Raw genomic sequence first — 16,344 nt, 5'->3', positions numbered from 1 at the left:
TATTGGTTTCTTTTTTTTAATAGTTTATTGATTTTTTGAGAGAGAGAGAGAATAGCAATGTGAGAGTGAAACACCAATTGGCTGCCTCCTGCACCTACCCCACCGGGGATTAAGCCCACAACCCAGGCATGTGCCCTTGACCGGGAATCCAACCGGTAACCTCTTGGTAGATGGAATGACACCCAACCAAATGAGCCACACCAGCCAGAGCTGGTTTGTTTATTACTAACTGGGTCTTGCCTAATGTTCTCCTAAAGAATATCTAAATTTACAGATAGGTATGAGCTCAAATTTTGTTTTAGAACCTTTGGGGTTTTGTTTGTACAAAACATGTTGTTTGTTCACTTCCCATTTGAAGAACAAAGCCTCTAGATTGTGAGCTGGAAAAAAGGTCAGAATATATTTAGGTGTCATTCATTTTTCATGGGGAAAGAGGAAAGGTTGTCAACTTCACTTTTAAACCCCAAGCATAAAAGATACACAAAAGGGGGAGTCCAGGGGCGTTTCAGAAAGGTGGACCAGATGATTGACAAGCCCTTGCCTGGCAAGGTGGAGAACTGAAGCAGACACGTGACATAGGCCAGGGGTTAGCAAAGGAGGCTGCGTGGGCCCAGAGCAGCAGCAGACCCTGGTACCAGCAGAGACCAGCACAATTCTCTTTGGGGAGAGGCATCTCCAAAAAAATGAGCTCACAACCAAAATTTACCCAACGGCAGTGGAAACAAGCCCCTGCGAATGGGAGACATCAAGAGCAATGGACAACAATGTCCTTGCCTGGCCTCTGGAGCCCCATCTCCAGCCGGGATCCCTCCTGCCGCATTCCATCCGAACCAGCCTCCACAGGCCACCATGGCCTTCCAGGATTTTCCACTGTTCCCTTCTGCCTATAGAATAAAGTCCAAACTCCTTAGCATGGCACAAAGACCTTCCCAATGGAATCCCAATGTCCCTTTCTAGGTTCCTCTCTTTCCACTCCACACTCCTCAACCAATCAAACCCCCTACGTCCTATGCTGGACAACACAGCATCCCTGAACATGTCATTGACTTTCTTGCCTCCTTTGCACATGCTGTTCCCTCTTTCTGGAATGTCCTTCCCCATCTTCTCCAAATGGCAAATTCCTAGTCCCTTCCCAATGGCAACGTAAGTGACACCTCCTCTGTGACGTTCCTCAGAGTTCCCGGGAGTTAGTCACCGCAGCCTTTGAATTCGTTTAATAGCACCCCAGATGGTCACAGAGGGCAGAAACCTTACGTAAGTTCTTTAGCACGTGACTCACTGTGGTTACTCATGACATAGTTATTGAAGCAATTAAGAATAAATAAGGAGCTTTGGAATCAGACACACCTACATTCAAATCCTGTCTCTGTCATTTCCTAGCTTTATGACCTAGGGACTCTGTTGAACTTTTCAGTGCCTGGGACTATAAAATGGAAATAACAAATCCCACCCACTAGGACAAAACTTGTCACCCATTCTACTCCCGTGGCAGACATCAATAATCAATCACTGCACTCTTCCCACTGAACCCAGAGGTGCTGGAATCCTTTGTGGGCTCAAGAAGGTCCCCATCAAAATTTGTACAGCTGACACAGAGCAGAAAATCTACTTCTCATTTTGGTCATGAAGTAAACAACACACCACAGATAAAGTAGTCACATGTAGCAAAGTATTTGTCCAAAGGACACCCTCAATGAATGACACTTATTATTATTTTATTTCTTCAAGTCTAAGATTGTTAGATGTACTACTGATTGGGCAGGGTGGAGAAATATTACCATCTATGCTAATAAAAGAGTAATATGCTAATTAGACCAGACATCTTCCGGACATCCTTCCAGACAAAGCCACAATGGCAGGGGCTGAGGCAGAGGCGGTTAGGGGTGATCAGGCCGGCAGGGGAGGGCAGTTAGGGGCGATCAGGCCAGCAGGGGAGGGCAGTTAGGGGTGATCAGGCCAGCAGGGGAGAGCAGGTAGGGGGCAATCAGGCCAGCAGGGGAGCAGTTAGAGGGCAATCAGGCTGGCAGGGGAGCAGTTAGGGCATGATAAGGCCAGCAGGGGAGCAGTTAAGGGCGATCAGGCCAGCAGGCAGAGGCAGTTAGGGGCATTCAGACCAGCAGGGAGTGGTTAGGGGCATCAGACTGGCAGACAGAAGCAGTTAGGAGCTATCAGGCAGGCAGGCAGGTGAGCAGTTAGGAGCCAGCGGTCCCGGATTGTGAGAGCAATGTCCAACTGTCGGTGGGATCGGGCCTAAACCGGCAGTCAGACATCCCCTGAGGGGTCCTGGATTGGAGAGGGTGCAGGCCAGGCTGAGGGAACCCCACCCCCGTGCACAAATTTCATGCACCGGGCCTCTGATATTAAATATAGAGGTCACTTGTAAGGTACACTCTGATTTCAGAGATTAAAATGTGGAAAAGGTAGTCTTAGAACTGAGAAAATCCAGTGAGGTTGTTGAGTGAATGAACTCAAGTAGAGATGCTGGGGACCCCAGAAGGTGTGCCTGCCCCCTGAGGCCCTGGGCACTTGGGTGTGGGGCGGAGAGCAAGAGGATTCAGTGACACCCAGGGGCCCAGCCGCAGTCCATCTGGCCTGAACGCTGCCTTGTCAAACTGTAGCTGAGACTCCAGGAGAGAATACTCTGTGCCTGGCCTCACCTCCAGAATTAGCTACTGCTTTTTCATGTCTTCACTTTTTTGATTGTGGTAAAATACATTTAACATGAAATTTGCTGTTTGAAGGCCTGGCCGGGTAGTTGAGCATCGTCCTGATACGCCAAGGTTACAGGTTCGATCCCCAGTTAGGGCGCACACAAGAATCAACCAATGAATGCATAAATAAGTGGAACAACAAATTGATATTTCTCTCTCTTTCTCTCACACCTCCCCCTTCCTTTCTCTCTCTCTAGTAAAAAAAAAAATGCCATTTGGATAATTTTAAGTGCAATTCAGTGGCATCAAGTTACATTCACAATGTTATGCAATTGTCATCACTATTTGGTTCCAAAACTGTTTCATCACCCCAAGCAGAGACTCTGTACCCATTAAACAAAATTTCCCCATTCCCCCCTGCTCCCAGCACCTGGCAACCACCATTCTCCTTTCTGTGGCTATGAATGGACTATCCTGGGTATTCAGGTCAGTGGGGCCATGCAATATTTGTCCTTTTACGTCTGGGTTATTTCACTTCGCTTGTCTTCAAGGCTCCATCCATGTTGTAACAACATATGTCACCCTTCCTTTTCATGGCTGAATACGATCCTATTGTACGTACATACCACATTTTGTTGATCCGTTTATCTGTTGATGGACACGTGGGTTGTTTTTGCCTTTTGGCAATTGTGTGAATTTTGCTGCTATGAGCATGGGTGCACAAGTATCGGAGTCCCTGCTGTCCATTCTCTTAGGTACAGACTTAGGAATGGAATTGGGGGATCACACGGTAATTCTACGTTTAGCTTTTTGAGGAACTGTGAGTGCACTGCTTTTTAAGAATAGCTCATGCAGGCAACCAGCAAATGGTCATTACTACTTGTATTGATGCTTGTGAAGAACTGTTCTCAAATTCCATCGTTGCGACGGAGGAAACCCTGGATGTGTAAGGGTCTGCGATGGGGAGCGTTTGAAGTTCACAAGCTAAATTGGTTCCAGGGTAAAAGCAACAAATTCTGATAGTCTCAGGAGGCAGGGTCTTTCTTGGAATCCAAATTCTGTTTAAATCCAAAGAGGCCCCGAGACTGGGGCCGGAGGTACTTACAGGTGGGACAGGGAGGTCACGTCTGCGAAGATGCCCTCCGGGAGGGTGGAGATGTCGTTGCCATGCAGGGACCTGAGGAGAGAAGAGGCTATGGGCACCTCCCTGGGAGACGGAGCCTGGAGGACGGAGGGAGGGTGGGTGCCACCCTCTGCAGAGAGGGGCGTGGTGCTGTGAGGGAGATGGCCCCACCTCAGAGGTGGAGCCCACCCTGCTGGCCACAGGCGGCGGAGAGGGAGCCCTCATCTCCAGGCAGACCACCCTGAGGACTGTTTTTCCATCATAAATAGCTCGACACCATTTCTGTTTATGTAACAAATGGAATGCATGCAGCCAGGGGCCTGAGGGGTAGGCTTTTTCTGGGTAAGGCAGTTAGTACACAAGCCATACACTGGGGTGAACAATGTCACCTTGCCCCAGATGGGGCCCCAGAGGATGTGTGTGTGTGGACACATGAGGGGCCATCATAACAGGCACGACAGAGGGCTTTGATCACAGGGCAAAACCTCACAGTGGGAATTCTTAGAAAAGGTTCATGAATCTTGCAACACTCTCCATCTGAACAGGAGACGCTTTCAAATAAGAGGCTGCCTTATCTTGGATTGCCCCCCGCCCCCCCGCCCCACACACACACACACTGCAAACACAACTTGGGGCAGACAGCAGCCCCATTTCTCAGCCTGTTTCCCCTTCATTTCTCGGGCTCCTTTAGGGCTTCATGAGAGTGGATTGGCCTCCCACCTTTGGACACGGTTGGCCCTGCTGGGGCCCCAGACCTTGGGACATTGCTCCCCACTGGGTGGGCGGCGGGCCCTCCGAGGGGAGATTTCCCTGGAGGAATGAAGCGGGAGACTTACAGCAGACGCAGAGAGCGCAGCCCCTGGAAGGCCAGCGGAGGGATGCACTGGAGGGCGTTGTAGCTGAGGATCCTGGAGGGAGGGAGGGAGCGGGGGGGGGGGGGGAGGAAGGGAGGGCGGGAGGGTGGAAGAGAGGGAGAGAGGGAGGGGGGAGGAAAGAAAAAGAATTGGTGTTTGCCTGGGCTGTGGGGCTGGGAGGCGGGAGGATTATCAGGGGCCATGGAGGAGACTTCTGGTCACTATCTTGATTGTGGCGGCGGCTCCATGGGTGTGAGCGTAAGGCAAAATGCGTCAAATGATACCATGAAGTATGTGCAGGTTTCTGCGTATTAACTGTACCTCAGTAAAGCTGTTTTTAAAATCATAAGAGGAAGGAGCCACTCCCATCCCAGGAGAGGGCTGTTTCCCTTGCAGGGCTATTTCCCTTGGACCAGCACGTCTCAGCCTCAGCACTGTGGACAGTTCTTTGTTTGGGGCTGTCCTGTGCCTTGTGGGGTGCACCCCTGGCCTCTGCCCACGAGATGCCAGGAGCCCCCCCGCCTTCCTCCAGCTGTGACCATCGAAATGTTTCAGACATTGCCAAATGTCCCCTGGAGGGCAGAGTCGGCCCTGGTAGAGAACCCTAGGCCAGCGGTCGCCAACCGATGGTCCGCGGACCACTGGTGGTCGGTGAGGTCCAAAAGGTTGACAACCGCTGCCCTAGACCATGGCGGCTCACACACAGGCTCAGGAAGACTGAAAAGGGAACCCGCTGACCAGTAAGCAGAGCCTGAGGCAGATGAGTGCGGTGGGGGAACCTGCCCGTCGAGGCCTCGGTCCCATATTCCGCTTCTGCGGCCTGGCTGGCTCAGGACCCCATCCTGGCTCTACTGTGTGGCCGCAGGAGAACCGAAGGGCAAGTTCAGGAGTTTGGGCACGTTGTCTGCAAACTGAGATACACTCTTAAGCTCCAGGTAAATATAAGGGATGCTTGTCAATGCTTTCTTGGAATAAAATTAAAACAATCATTATATTATGGGCACAGACATGTTCAGAGGGTCAGTGTTCACAGTAGTACAAACTGGAAACAACCCACATATCCATCGACAGTAGAATGGGTTAGGGGAGTATGGCATTTTCCTACGAGGAATACGTCACAGCAGTGACAATGAACAGACCACAGCTTCACACAAGACAAGTGGGTCTCACAAACATCATGGTAAGTAAAAGTATATATTCCGTATACTGCAAGTTATGTAAGGTTAAAAGTGGACAAAATTAAAGTCCATTGTGTAGAAATGAATTTCTAGATGGCAACGCCACAAAGACCAAAGAAGTGATCATCGTAAAAGTCAGGGTCAGGGCCACCTGAGTGGAGAGGGAGGGTAACAACCAGGAAGGGACAGGGTGGCTCATGGGGTGCGAGCTGTGTTCTCGTTTTTTGCCTTAGGTATTAACACATGCGTGCTAGCTTTACAATTATTTGTTAAACTGTATGCTTACATTTTTTCACTTGTCCATGTATATATATATGCTGTATTTCACAATAAAAACATGTTTTTAAGAGTGTTTTCGGCTGGCAGGCCCTGACACACTCCCTGGCAGGGGAGGGAGTCTGCCTGTGATACGTGCGAGTGACTGGGGCTGGGGAAAGTCTCGTTCGCCACAGTGCGAGCCCTCCCACCACTCCCCCGCTGGGACTCACAGCGTGGTCAGCTGGCTCATGTTGGTGAAGGAGGAGTTGCTTAAGGAGCTGATCTTGTTGTTACTCAGGTCCCTGGAAAAGACAAGAGCCCCCGGCAGATGGTTTCATCGTAGGAACTGCTCTGACATTAGTCTCCCTTCCCTCCTTGCCTTCTAGTGCATCTGAGCCCCTGGTGGGGCTGCCTCACATTAGACCAAGAAAGGTTGTCTCTCTCTTTGGCCCTCTGTCAGCAGCCACCAAACCACTCCACCCACCTCCCTACTCCCCCCGACTGCTCCCCCCACACACATTGGAACAGTCAAAACACATTTGTTACAATGTGAGCAAAGACAGATAAACAGTCAAAATTCTGTAAGTCACCCAGCCAGCGTGGCTCAGTGGTTGAGCAACGACCTATGAACCAGGAGGTCACGTCACAGTTCAATTCCTGATCAGGGCACATGCCTGGGTTGCAGGGTCGATTCCCAGTGTGGGGCGTGCAGGAGGCAGCCGATCAAATGATTCTCTCTCATCATTAATGTTTCTCCCTCTCTCTCCCTCTCTGAAGTCAATAAAAATATATATTTTTTTAAAAAAATCTGTAAGCCAGTGCTACTCTAAGTAGTCAGTCCTTGACCCGAATATTCCATACAAGGAACTTGTGCCAAAATGTGATCTCCTAGGACACTAAACACAACTAACTGTAGCTAACGTTTTCTTCATAGCGAGACTTCCTCAATGAAGGAAGCAAAATGTGGGTTCACATTCCGGTGCAAGTTCCTTATCGAGTGTGGACCTAGTACAAACACTGCTTGGGCTGCTACCACACTTGGCATAGCGCTGCTCCAAGCCACACTTAGATGGAGCGTTCTCGGGACTTCTTTTTTGGTAGAATCTGGCCAATGAGCAGATAAAGGCAACTGAAGGGAGGTGTTAATTAGGCTGGAAGGCTAAGAGGAGTTAATTTATTCTGAGGTTTTTTTGTTTTTTGGGTTTTGTTTTGTTTTTTTATCCTCACCTGAGGATATTTTCACATTGATTTTTAGAGAGAATGGAAGAGAGAGGGAAAGACAGAGAGAAATAGCGATGTGAGAGAAACACACTGATTGGTTGCCTCCTGCACGCGTCCTGATCAGGGCCCAGGCCTGAGAAGAGCCTGCAACCGAGTTACGTGCTCTTGATTGGAATCGAACCCGGGACCCTTCAGTCCACAGGTCAACATGCACTGAGCCAAACCAGCTAGGGCCTGAGATTTATCTTGTATTTTTTCATGAGGTCAAAACAGAAAAACAGATGTTAGTCTAAAGAAAAATTTAGTTACAGATACTTATTTGTAGCTCCCATATTTCACATTTGGTTTGGGGGCTTAGGTTGGACTGAGAAATTTCCCATAACCCTCTACTTCTGCCTGCCTCCTACCTTTGCAAAGCTGACCAGCATTAACAATAACTATCAGCCTAGAGGGCTGTTTGGGGAGATGGCGTGGAATAATGCAATTCCAAGGCATGACCACTAGGTGGCAGAACGGCGCTATGCACAGATGTTCCCAGAAGGAAGGGGTGAAAATTTAAAGAACAAACCACAAAAACAAAAACAAAAACCGGAATCAGCCACAAGTGAGGTCGGTGGGGAATTCCAGAAAAGCTGGAGCCAGAGGGTCAGATGCCGATGGCCCTCCTGTCCTCTGAGGCAGGTCTGGGGCCCTCAAGCCGCCTGGGTACTCACACAAGCTGCAGGTACTTGTAGGTGGACAGCTGTCCTGGAACCAGCGCGAACTGGTTCCCGTCCAAGTAGCTACAGGAGAAGACACAACAGTTAGTGCACCATCTCCGCCTGCCCCATGCTGGGAGAACCTTTCCCTGCAGCCAGGGCCTCCTCACTCGCTTTCTCTCCTACTTGTAGACCACCAAGGGCCCGGAATCGCTAACTGGAGGAGAAAATACATAAATCTTTTAGGCGTTTTGGGCAGGTGCCACCCAAAAAACTTGGTAAAAGCCACTGAGACATGAAGCCTCCTCCCCATCTGTAGGCACTGCCAGTGTTCATTCCTGGGCTCCTGGGAAGCTGCCTTCTGTCCTGCCAACCTTCTGGGGCCCACTCTATACATTGCCACTCAAGTCATAGTCCATAAAGCCAAGCCCACCAAAAATTCTCCTAAAACTTCCCCAAAGGGTAGAGCTTGGGATTCAAGAAGCTTCAAACCTGCCCTCCTTCCCCACCATCACTGCCACCAGCCAACCTCGCTAAGCAGTGACCCCAAGTGCCGGCTGCTGACGCCCCAGCTGGGCTCCCTGCACAGGACCCTCAGCAACTGCAGCCCTCCGGATGGCTCCAGCTTCAGGAGTAGCAACATCAGTGCTGTCCTCTCCCTGACCCGTCACTCTGTTGTCACACAAAGTGACCAACCCCCCATCTCATTGGATCTGCTCGGCAGCCCTTCAATACACCAAGTAACCCCATTTTACAGCTGGGAAACCGAGACTGAGAAAAGTCAGGTGGCTTTCCCAGCATCCTCAGAGTTGCTATGAGGCACCAAGGAGAAAACGGGGGTTCTGACACTGCGACAGAAAACTGGGCAGGAGATGAGGTGGGCGAGTCACTGGACAAGGACTGCAGTGGTGTGTGTGTGTGTGTGTGTGTGTGTGTGTGTGTGTGTGTGAAGAAATAGCCAGCCTTGTTAATAATGGAAGAATAAAATGAAAATTTCATGCTCTCCCCATGGGGAAAAGCTCGGCTACGGAGGCCCGGAGGGACCAGTCCCAGGGGACAGGTAGAGCTGGGGGTTGACCAGAGCCTTCCCCTAGGAAGTGCCTGTTGAGAGGGCTCTCCACCCTCTGCCTGCCATTCACATCCTCGCCCACATGAGTTCAGACACCAAACCTGATGTACACCACACACCCAGTGCTGATCGGAGGGCAGGCGGGCCGCTGCCCACACGGCTAGCGGGAATAGAAAGGAAACAACTTTTCTGGAAGGCCGTCAAAGGCAGCAAGAGCCCTAACAAGGCACCGCTCTTGGCTAGCCTTTTCACTGAAGGGACATTCACCTCGGCATTATTCATGTTAGTAAAAAATGGAAACAATTTAGATATCCAGCAAAGGAGGATTGGTTATATAGTTCATCACAGAGTCATGTGATGGGATATTACGCAGCCAGTAAAAGTCACTTTTGCGAAAGTTTCATTGCAGAGCAGAATGCCCATGAGATGAGGTAAAGTGAAAAAAGTGATGTTATTTCTTCTTTAAAGACAGAGCTTAACTTAAAGGAATGAAGAGCTCGCCACGGGTGACTCACGCCATCAGGGGACTGCAGAGGGGGGTCAAAGTAGAGCCCAGGAGGCTTCTTGGCCCCAGTGTCTGGTGCAGGGCCCTACCTCCAGGCTGCTAGTCAGCCGCCACCTGTCCCGCCACCTTCTCCAGCAGCAGCCGCGGGCTACTCACAGCTCCGTGACGTTCTTGGGGATGCCCTTGGGCAGGCCCTGGAGGTGCTTGTTGCTGCATCGGACCACGGTGTCCAGGCAGGCGCATTCCTGGGGGCACTGGGGGCGGGGCAGGCAGCCTCCCTCCTCCTGGCCTGGGGAAGAAGCCACGTCATGAGGGCAGGCCTTCTTCGTGCCTCCTGTATCCAGGGCCCTCGGTGGGGAGCCTCAGAACAGAAGCCCCTCTCTGACCCTCCCTCAGGCGCCGTAAAGTCTCCTCTTGGCTGTGCCCCTCCCCCACCAGGGACAAAGCCCTTTGGACCTGTTTTGAGGTTAATACAGGTCTTGGATCGATCTCTTCTACCTCGGACCCAAGGTGGCCCTGGGCACAGCAGAGAAGAGGATGGCAGCCACATGTTTTCTTGAGCACCTACTATGTGCTAGACACTATGGAACACAGTCTCCTTCGCAGTGCAGTGAGGAGTGCCACTCTCACCCCTAGGATGTATGAGGACAGAGACGTGTCTCTTCTTTGTTCACTGAAGGAGCCTAGTACCCAGAGCGGGGCCTGGCACACAGGAGCCCTCCCAATAGTTCCGTGGAATGGGTGGATTTCTCCTTGACTGAGATCTGGAGACGTTAACGAACTTGCTCAGGTCTGGAGACCAGTTAGGAACAAGGTGGGCTCTGTACCCCTTGCATATGCGGGACGGTGTGAACCCGTAAGCCTGCAGCACTGGAACAGCCAGGAGGCAGGCCTCTGGGTTAAATGTACTTACATCACTAACATGTTAAGTGGGACTTTTTATGAAAGACAGATAATGGGTAATGTTTACTTTCTTTTATATTATCCACACTAGAGGCCTGATGCACGAAGATTCGTGCAAGAATGGGCCTTCCTTCCCCTGGCTGCCGGCACCGCCTTCGCTCCGGCCCGGAGCCGCCTTTCCGCCTTCCCACGATGCCCAGAGGCCCCAAGCGGCTGGGGCGGTGCAGACCACCTGCATCCCGCCCCTGGCCACTTGGCACCTGCGTATGCAAATTAACCCACCATCTTTGTTGGGTTAATTTGCATACTCACTCCTGATTGGCTGGTGGGCGTCACGAAGGTACTGTCAATTTGCATCTTTCTCTTTTATTAGTGTAGACTAGAGGCCTGGTGCACAAAATTCATCCACGGGGGGGGGGGCGGGGTGTGTCCCTCAGCCCAGCCTGCACCATCTCCAATCTGGGATCCCTCTCACAATCCAGGACTGCTGGCTCCCAACTGCTCACCTGCCTGCCTTCCTAATTGCCCCTAACCGCTTCTGCCTGCCAGCCTGATCACCCCCTAACCACTCCCCTGACAGCCTGATTGATGCCTAACTGCTCCCCTGCCAGCCTGTTTACCCCTAACTGTCCTCCCCTGCATGCCTGGTCCCCCCCAACTAATCTCCCCTGCAGGCTTGGGTCCCCCCCAACTGCCCTTCCCTGCAGGCCCAGTCGCCCCCAACTTCCCTCCTCTGCTGGCCTGGTCACCCCTAACTGCCGTCCCCTGCAGGCTTGAATGCCCCCAACTGCCCTCCCTTGCGGGCCTGGTTCCTCCCAACTTCCCTCCCCTGCTGGCCATCTTGTGGCGGCCATCTTGTGTCCACATGGGGGCAGCCATCTTGTGTGTTGGAGTGATGGTCAATCTGCATATTACTTTTATTAGATAGGATAGAGGGCTGGTGCACAGGTGGGGGCCAGCTGGTTTGCCCTGAAGGGTGTCCCGGATCAGGGTGGGGGTTCCCTTGGGGTGTGGGGCAGCCTGGGCGAGGGGCCTGTGGTGATTTGCAGGCCGGCCACGCCCCCCGGTGGCCCTGGTATCTGGGGTTTATTTATCTTCTACAATTGAAACTTTGTAGCCTTGAGTGGAGCCAAGCCTCCTGCTTGCTCCGTGGCCGCAGCCATTTTTGTTGGGATTTACTTATCTTCTATAATTGAAACTTTGTAGCCTTGAGTGGAGGCCTGGGCCAGCCAGGGTGTGTGGAAAGTTTGGCTTCCTCCATTGCTGGGGAAACCCAAGCCTCCTGCTTGCTCCATGGCCACAGCCATCTTGGTTGGGTTAATTTGTATACTCACTCCTGATTGGCTGGTGGGCGTGGCTTGTGGGTGTAGTGGAGTGGTGGTTAATTTGCATATTAATCTTTTATTAGATAGGATTTTCCCATTTTTAAAACAAGCATATGGTTGCTCTTATGTCACACAAAAACACCACCAGGCAGGGTTAGGGTGGGTGCAGCACTAAGAGCTGCCTCCCTGCTCCTTGCTCCTCCCCAGCAACAGAGCATCCCTCCCACCGACCTCTCCTCTCAAGGGCCTATCACAGGGCGCTGCCCGCCACTCCCCTCCCTCTGGCCTGGCCCACCCTTCCCTCTCTCCTGACTCCCAGGGAGGGGTGGGCATCTGAGTCACCTTCCTCACACTTGAAGTCAGGGAAGGCCACGTCCTGCAGGGGAATCTGCCGCAGGAAGTCCGGGTTCTGGCACCTCGGGTTCCCGGTCACGATCTTCCTCCTCCGCAGCCAGTCGCCCAGCCAGGCCAGCTGGCAGTTGCAGTTGAAAGGATTGGCCAGGAGGTTTCTGGAAGAGGCAGCTTGTGTGACCACGCAGACACCCGCCCGTCTCGGCTGTCCCAGCAGAGCCCTCGCCTGCCCGCGATGCTCTGTTCACACAGCCACCCACACGCCCCCAGCCAACCAGCCAGCCGCTCGCCCAGGGCAGCATTCCAGCCTGGTGAGCCCCAGGTCTCAACAAGCCACGGGCACCACACATCCCCTGCGTTTGTCCTGTAAAGTAACCAACAGGGAGACGCCCCGGATGGTGGGCGGCCGGCTCCCAGGTGCAGATGCTGACACTGAGCCCAGGGCTGGACTCACAGCGTGGAGAGGGCCTGCAGGGTGTCGAAGGCGCCAGGGGAGATGGTGGCGATCTGGTTGTCGTAAAGCGAGAGGAGGCGGACGTTGCGCAGGCCCGTGAAGCTGTCGTTGTGGATGCAGCTGATGCGGTTGTTCCTCAGCATCCTGGGGCGGGTGGAGAGAGCCCACGCTGTGCCCTGGGGCCATCTGCCCGAGAGGTGCATTGGCCACCACCAGCGAGTTCACAGATTCGCCTTGGAAGGCACTGAGCCCCAGCACCGGTGTCCCCTCCTGACCCTCCGCCTCAGCAGTGCCCTCCTCTGCCTCCAGCCCGTATGGCCTCACCGCAGCCCTCTCCTTCACTCCCCGGGTGCCCAGTGCCTCCCCGCGTCCAGGCCATGCTCCACCTCAACACCAGAGAGACTTTCCTCAAACCTAACCCCAGTCGTGTCCTCTTCAGCCAAAGCCCTCTGTGGCCTCCAAACTGCCCACAGAGTTATGTTAAAAAATGCTTTGTGTGTTAGCGTGCCCATAGACCTCTGGAGCCTGTCCACCCGGCCCCACCCCAGCACCTGCCCGCCCTCCCCGCCTTGAGAGCGATACACCGCCCACTCCTTGGTCCTGCAGACCTGCTGCCCGGGCCCGCATCGCCCTGCCGTCCCTGGCTAGGATTTCCATCTAGAATGACCTTCCTCCTCCTTCCTACATTCACGGACCTTACTCAACCTCCACGTGAGCTCAGGAACAAAGCCAGAGCCTGCTGCAGGGCCGGCTCTAACACCGGGCAGGGTGCCTAGACCCGTGCTGCCCAACACAGTCGCTACTCGCCACAGGTTGCTATTTAGATTTAAATCAATTAAAAGGAAATGAAATTCGCCCTGGCTGGTTTGGCTCAGTGGCTAGAGCGTCGGCCTGTGGACTGAGGTCCCGGGTTTAATTCCAGTCAAGGGTTGCGGGCTTGATCCCCAGTAGGGGTCGTGCAGGAGGCAGCCGATCAATAATTATCTCTCATCATTGATGTTTCTATCTCTCTCTCCCTCTCCCTTCCTCTCTGAAATCGATAGAAAAATATACATATACATACACAGGAAATAAAATTCAAAATAACAGGAAATGAAATTCAAAATTTAGTGCCTCAGTAGCACTAGCCACATGTCAAGTACTCCACAGCCGCTGACGTGGGACGTTTCTGTCACTGTGGGAAGTCCGACTGGACGGCACAGTCTACTGGACACCCGAAAGGTCTGCATGACCACTGAGGAGCCGGTGCTGCCTGGGCAGGGTGGCCCACTGCACCGTCAGAGGCGGGGCAGGTGACCCCAGGATTGTACTGGGTCTGATGTCTGGTTAGCTCTGGTGGGCTCCGGGCTCATGGGACCCCAGAATCCCCAAAATGGTGGGCCATCCCTGCTTGCCCACCTACACCCACGGAGTCTCCCCTGCAATGTCCCGCCACGGGGCCACCCAGCCTCTCCTGCGGCAGTCGAGCCGGCGCTCCCAAATGGAACAGCCTGCAGCCTGACCACAGGCCAAGGAGAGGGGCCCTCCAGGAGGCCCGCCTCCCTCACCCCTTCACCAGGCTCCGCCCCACAGCCCAGGAGACCTCCAGAAGGCCCTCCTCCCTCACCCCTTCACCAGGCTCCGCCCCACAGCCCAGGAGACCTCCAGGAGGCCCGCCTCCCTCACCCCTTCACCAGGCTCCGCCCCACAGCCCAGGAGACCTCCAGGAGGCCCGCCTCCCTCACCCCTTCACCGGGCTCCGCCCCCTCACCCCTTCATCAGGCTCCGCCCCACAGCCCAGGAGACCTCCAGGAGGCCCGCCTCCCTCACCCCTTCACCAGGCTCCACCCACAGCCCAGGAGACCTCCAGGAGGCCCGCCTCCCTCACCCCTTCACCAGGCTCCGCCCCACAGCCCAGGAGACCTCCAGGAGGCCCGCCTCCCTCACCCCTTCACCAGGCTCCACCCACAGCCCAGGAGACCTCCAGGAGGCCCGCCTCCCTCACCCCTTCACCAGGCTCCACCCAGAGCCCAGGGAACAAGAAACAGGCCTCACCACAGGCACCAACATCGGGTTACTGGGCCCACTGCAGTCGGGCTCCTCAGCTGCCCCTCCTCCTGCAAGCTGGGGCCCGGGAGCGGGGCCTCCCACCCTCCTTTCCTTTCCCTTTAATGCAGACACCCACACTCTGGCTTCTGCCTACCAAAGTCCGGCCATCACCCTGCTCCCGGCCCACACACTCACAGGGTCCTCAAGCCGTCCAGGCCGCGGAACATGCCACTCCGGATGGACTCCAGCTGGTTGGCGGTCAGGTGCAGCTCGCTCACTGAGGCAGCGCCCTCGAAGGCCCCGTCTTCGATTTCTGACACCTTGTTGTTGCTCAGATTGCTGGGAGAGGAGGTGGCGGGAGGATGACGGAGCTCAGGACCCCCTACCCCCTTCCTACACCCAGTCCCTGTGCGCTGGAGCCCTGCCCCCCTACACCGTGGGAGCTCCCCCACACCCAGAATCTTCCTTCTCCACCCAGGCCAGCGTCCTGACTGCAACCTTCCCACCAAGGGCAACTCACATTTTCTTCAGATGGCTGAGCTTTTTAAACATGCCAGTGGCCTCCAGGATGGAGATCTCATTGTTGTTTAATCGCCTGTAAGAGGCAATCAAGGGCACTTACACACCCGTAAATGGCAGACATTGAAATATCTTTCAGACAAAGGGGACCTCCAGGAGAATTTATCCGGCAAGGCAAACGGACCCTATTTCAAAGGAAGGTCGGGCCGAGTGCTGGAGCTGGGAGGAGGGAAGCTGTGCATGGGGATATTTTTAACATTAAAAGTGCTATGAAAATTTACACATATAAATGGCTTGTGTGTACGTATCCATGCTCACGCGTGTACAGGGTGTCCCCAAAAAATATAGACACACTTTAACAGCTAGATGGCTCAATTTTGAAAATAAAATGTATTTTAATAAACAGCGCCTTTATAATTATTCCATGTGTGTATACCTTTTTGGGGACATCTATATATGTGCGCCAATTTATATTTTTAGACAGAGAAAAGAAATAGTTAAAGGATAGCTTAAGCCCCAACTTCAGCTAATGAAATCATGTCCCCCAAAATGGCCAAAGCATCCTTGAGAGAAGGCAGCCCCGGTTCAGGCTGGTGGCCTGCCCTGGAGGCCAGAGAAGCTTCAAGAGTGAGTAGGGCTGTGAGTCAGAAGCAAAGGGGCCACGGGGCTGCTTCCTGCAAAGCCAGCGGCTGTCATGCTGGGGTCTCCAGTGGCCCCCAAAAAGCCCAACCAGAGGAAAGCCTGGAGCCGGCGCAGGGAGGGTAGCAGGGACAGGGGGCGAGCGAGGTGTGCGGGGTCTGGGGGCCTCACAGCTCGGCGGTGGACTGGGGGACGCGCTCAGGGATCTTGGTGAGCCTCAGGCTGGAGCACTCTGCCACGCCGGCCTCACAGCGGCACTTGTGGGGACAGACCACATCACTGTTGCACTCACTGTTCAGCTGGTAATCCTCTGTGCCTGCAGTGAGATGGCAGGGGCTGGGGCTGAGGGCCCGGGGCAGGCTCCAAGCAGGCTCGCCCAGCCCCCTCAGCCTGCTGCCCCAGACTCATGCCTACCCACAGCCACCGTCCCACCCAGACGGCCCTGGTTCCCCCACTTTCCCACCTGGAATGAAGTACTGCTCTTTGGCTGCAAAGGGAAACACCATGATGTTAGTGGGATCGTCCAGGACTTGCAAGAAAGCCCAGGCCCCAGGCCCACTGCCCAGCC

The 16,344-nt window shown here is 53.8% G+C and overlaps 1 protein-coding gene across 2 annotated transcripts in view; it reads right to left on the bottom strand.

Moving 5' to 3' along the window:
- SLIT1 (slit guidance ligand 1) overlaps positions 1–16,344 on the bottom strand; it is a 157,209-nt gene that overhangs the window by 22,588 nt on the left and 118,277 nt on the right. For both annotated transcript variants that reach the window (XM_080688395.1, XM_080688394.1), the window contains exons 15-25: positions 16,240–16,263; positions 15,948–16,092; positions 15,139–15,213; positions 14,814–14,957; positions 12,591–12,734; positions 12,128–12,294; positions 9,714–9,846; positions 7,999–8,067; positions 6,295–6,366; positions 4,611–4,682; positions 3,757–3,828 (exon numbers count right to left, since the gene is read on the bottom strand). In XM_080688395.1, coding sequence (XP_080544521.1) covers positions 3,757–3,828; positions 4,611–4,682; positions 6,295–6,366; positions 7,999–8,067; positions 9,714–9,846; positions 12,128–12,294; positions 12,591–12,734; positions 14,814–14,957; positions 15,139–15,213; positions 15,948–16,092; positions 16,240–16,263 — 1,117 coding nt within the window. The remainder of the gene's footprint in view (positions 1–3,756; positions 3,829–4,610; positions 4,683–6,294; positions 6,367–7,998; positions 8,068–9,713; positions 9,847–12,127; positions 12,295–12,590; positions 12,735–14,813; positions 14,958–15,138; positions 15,214–15,947; positions 16,093–16,239; positions 16,264–16,344) is intronic.

This window comes from Plecotus auritus (assembly GCF_963455305.1).
Source record: "Plecotus auritus genome assembly, chromosome: 9".
Lineage (NCBI taxonomy): Eukaryota > Metazoa > Chordata > Mammalia > Chiroptera > Vespertilionidae > Plecotus > Plecotus auritus.
Note: the sequence above shows the minus strand (reverse complement) of the source record. Positions and strands in the feature narration are given on the sequence as shown.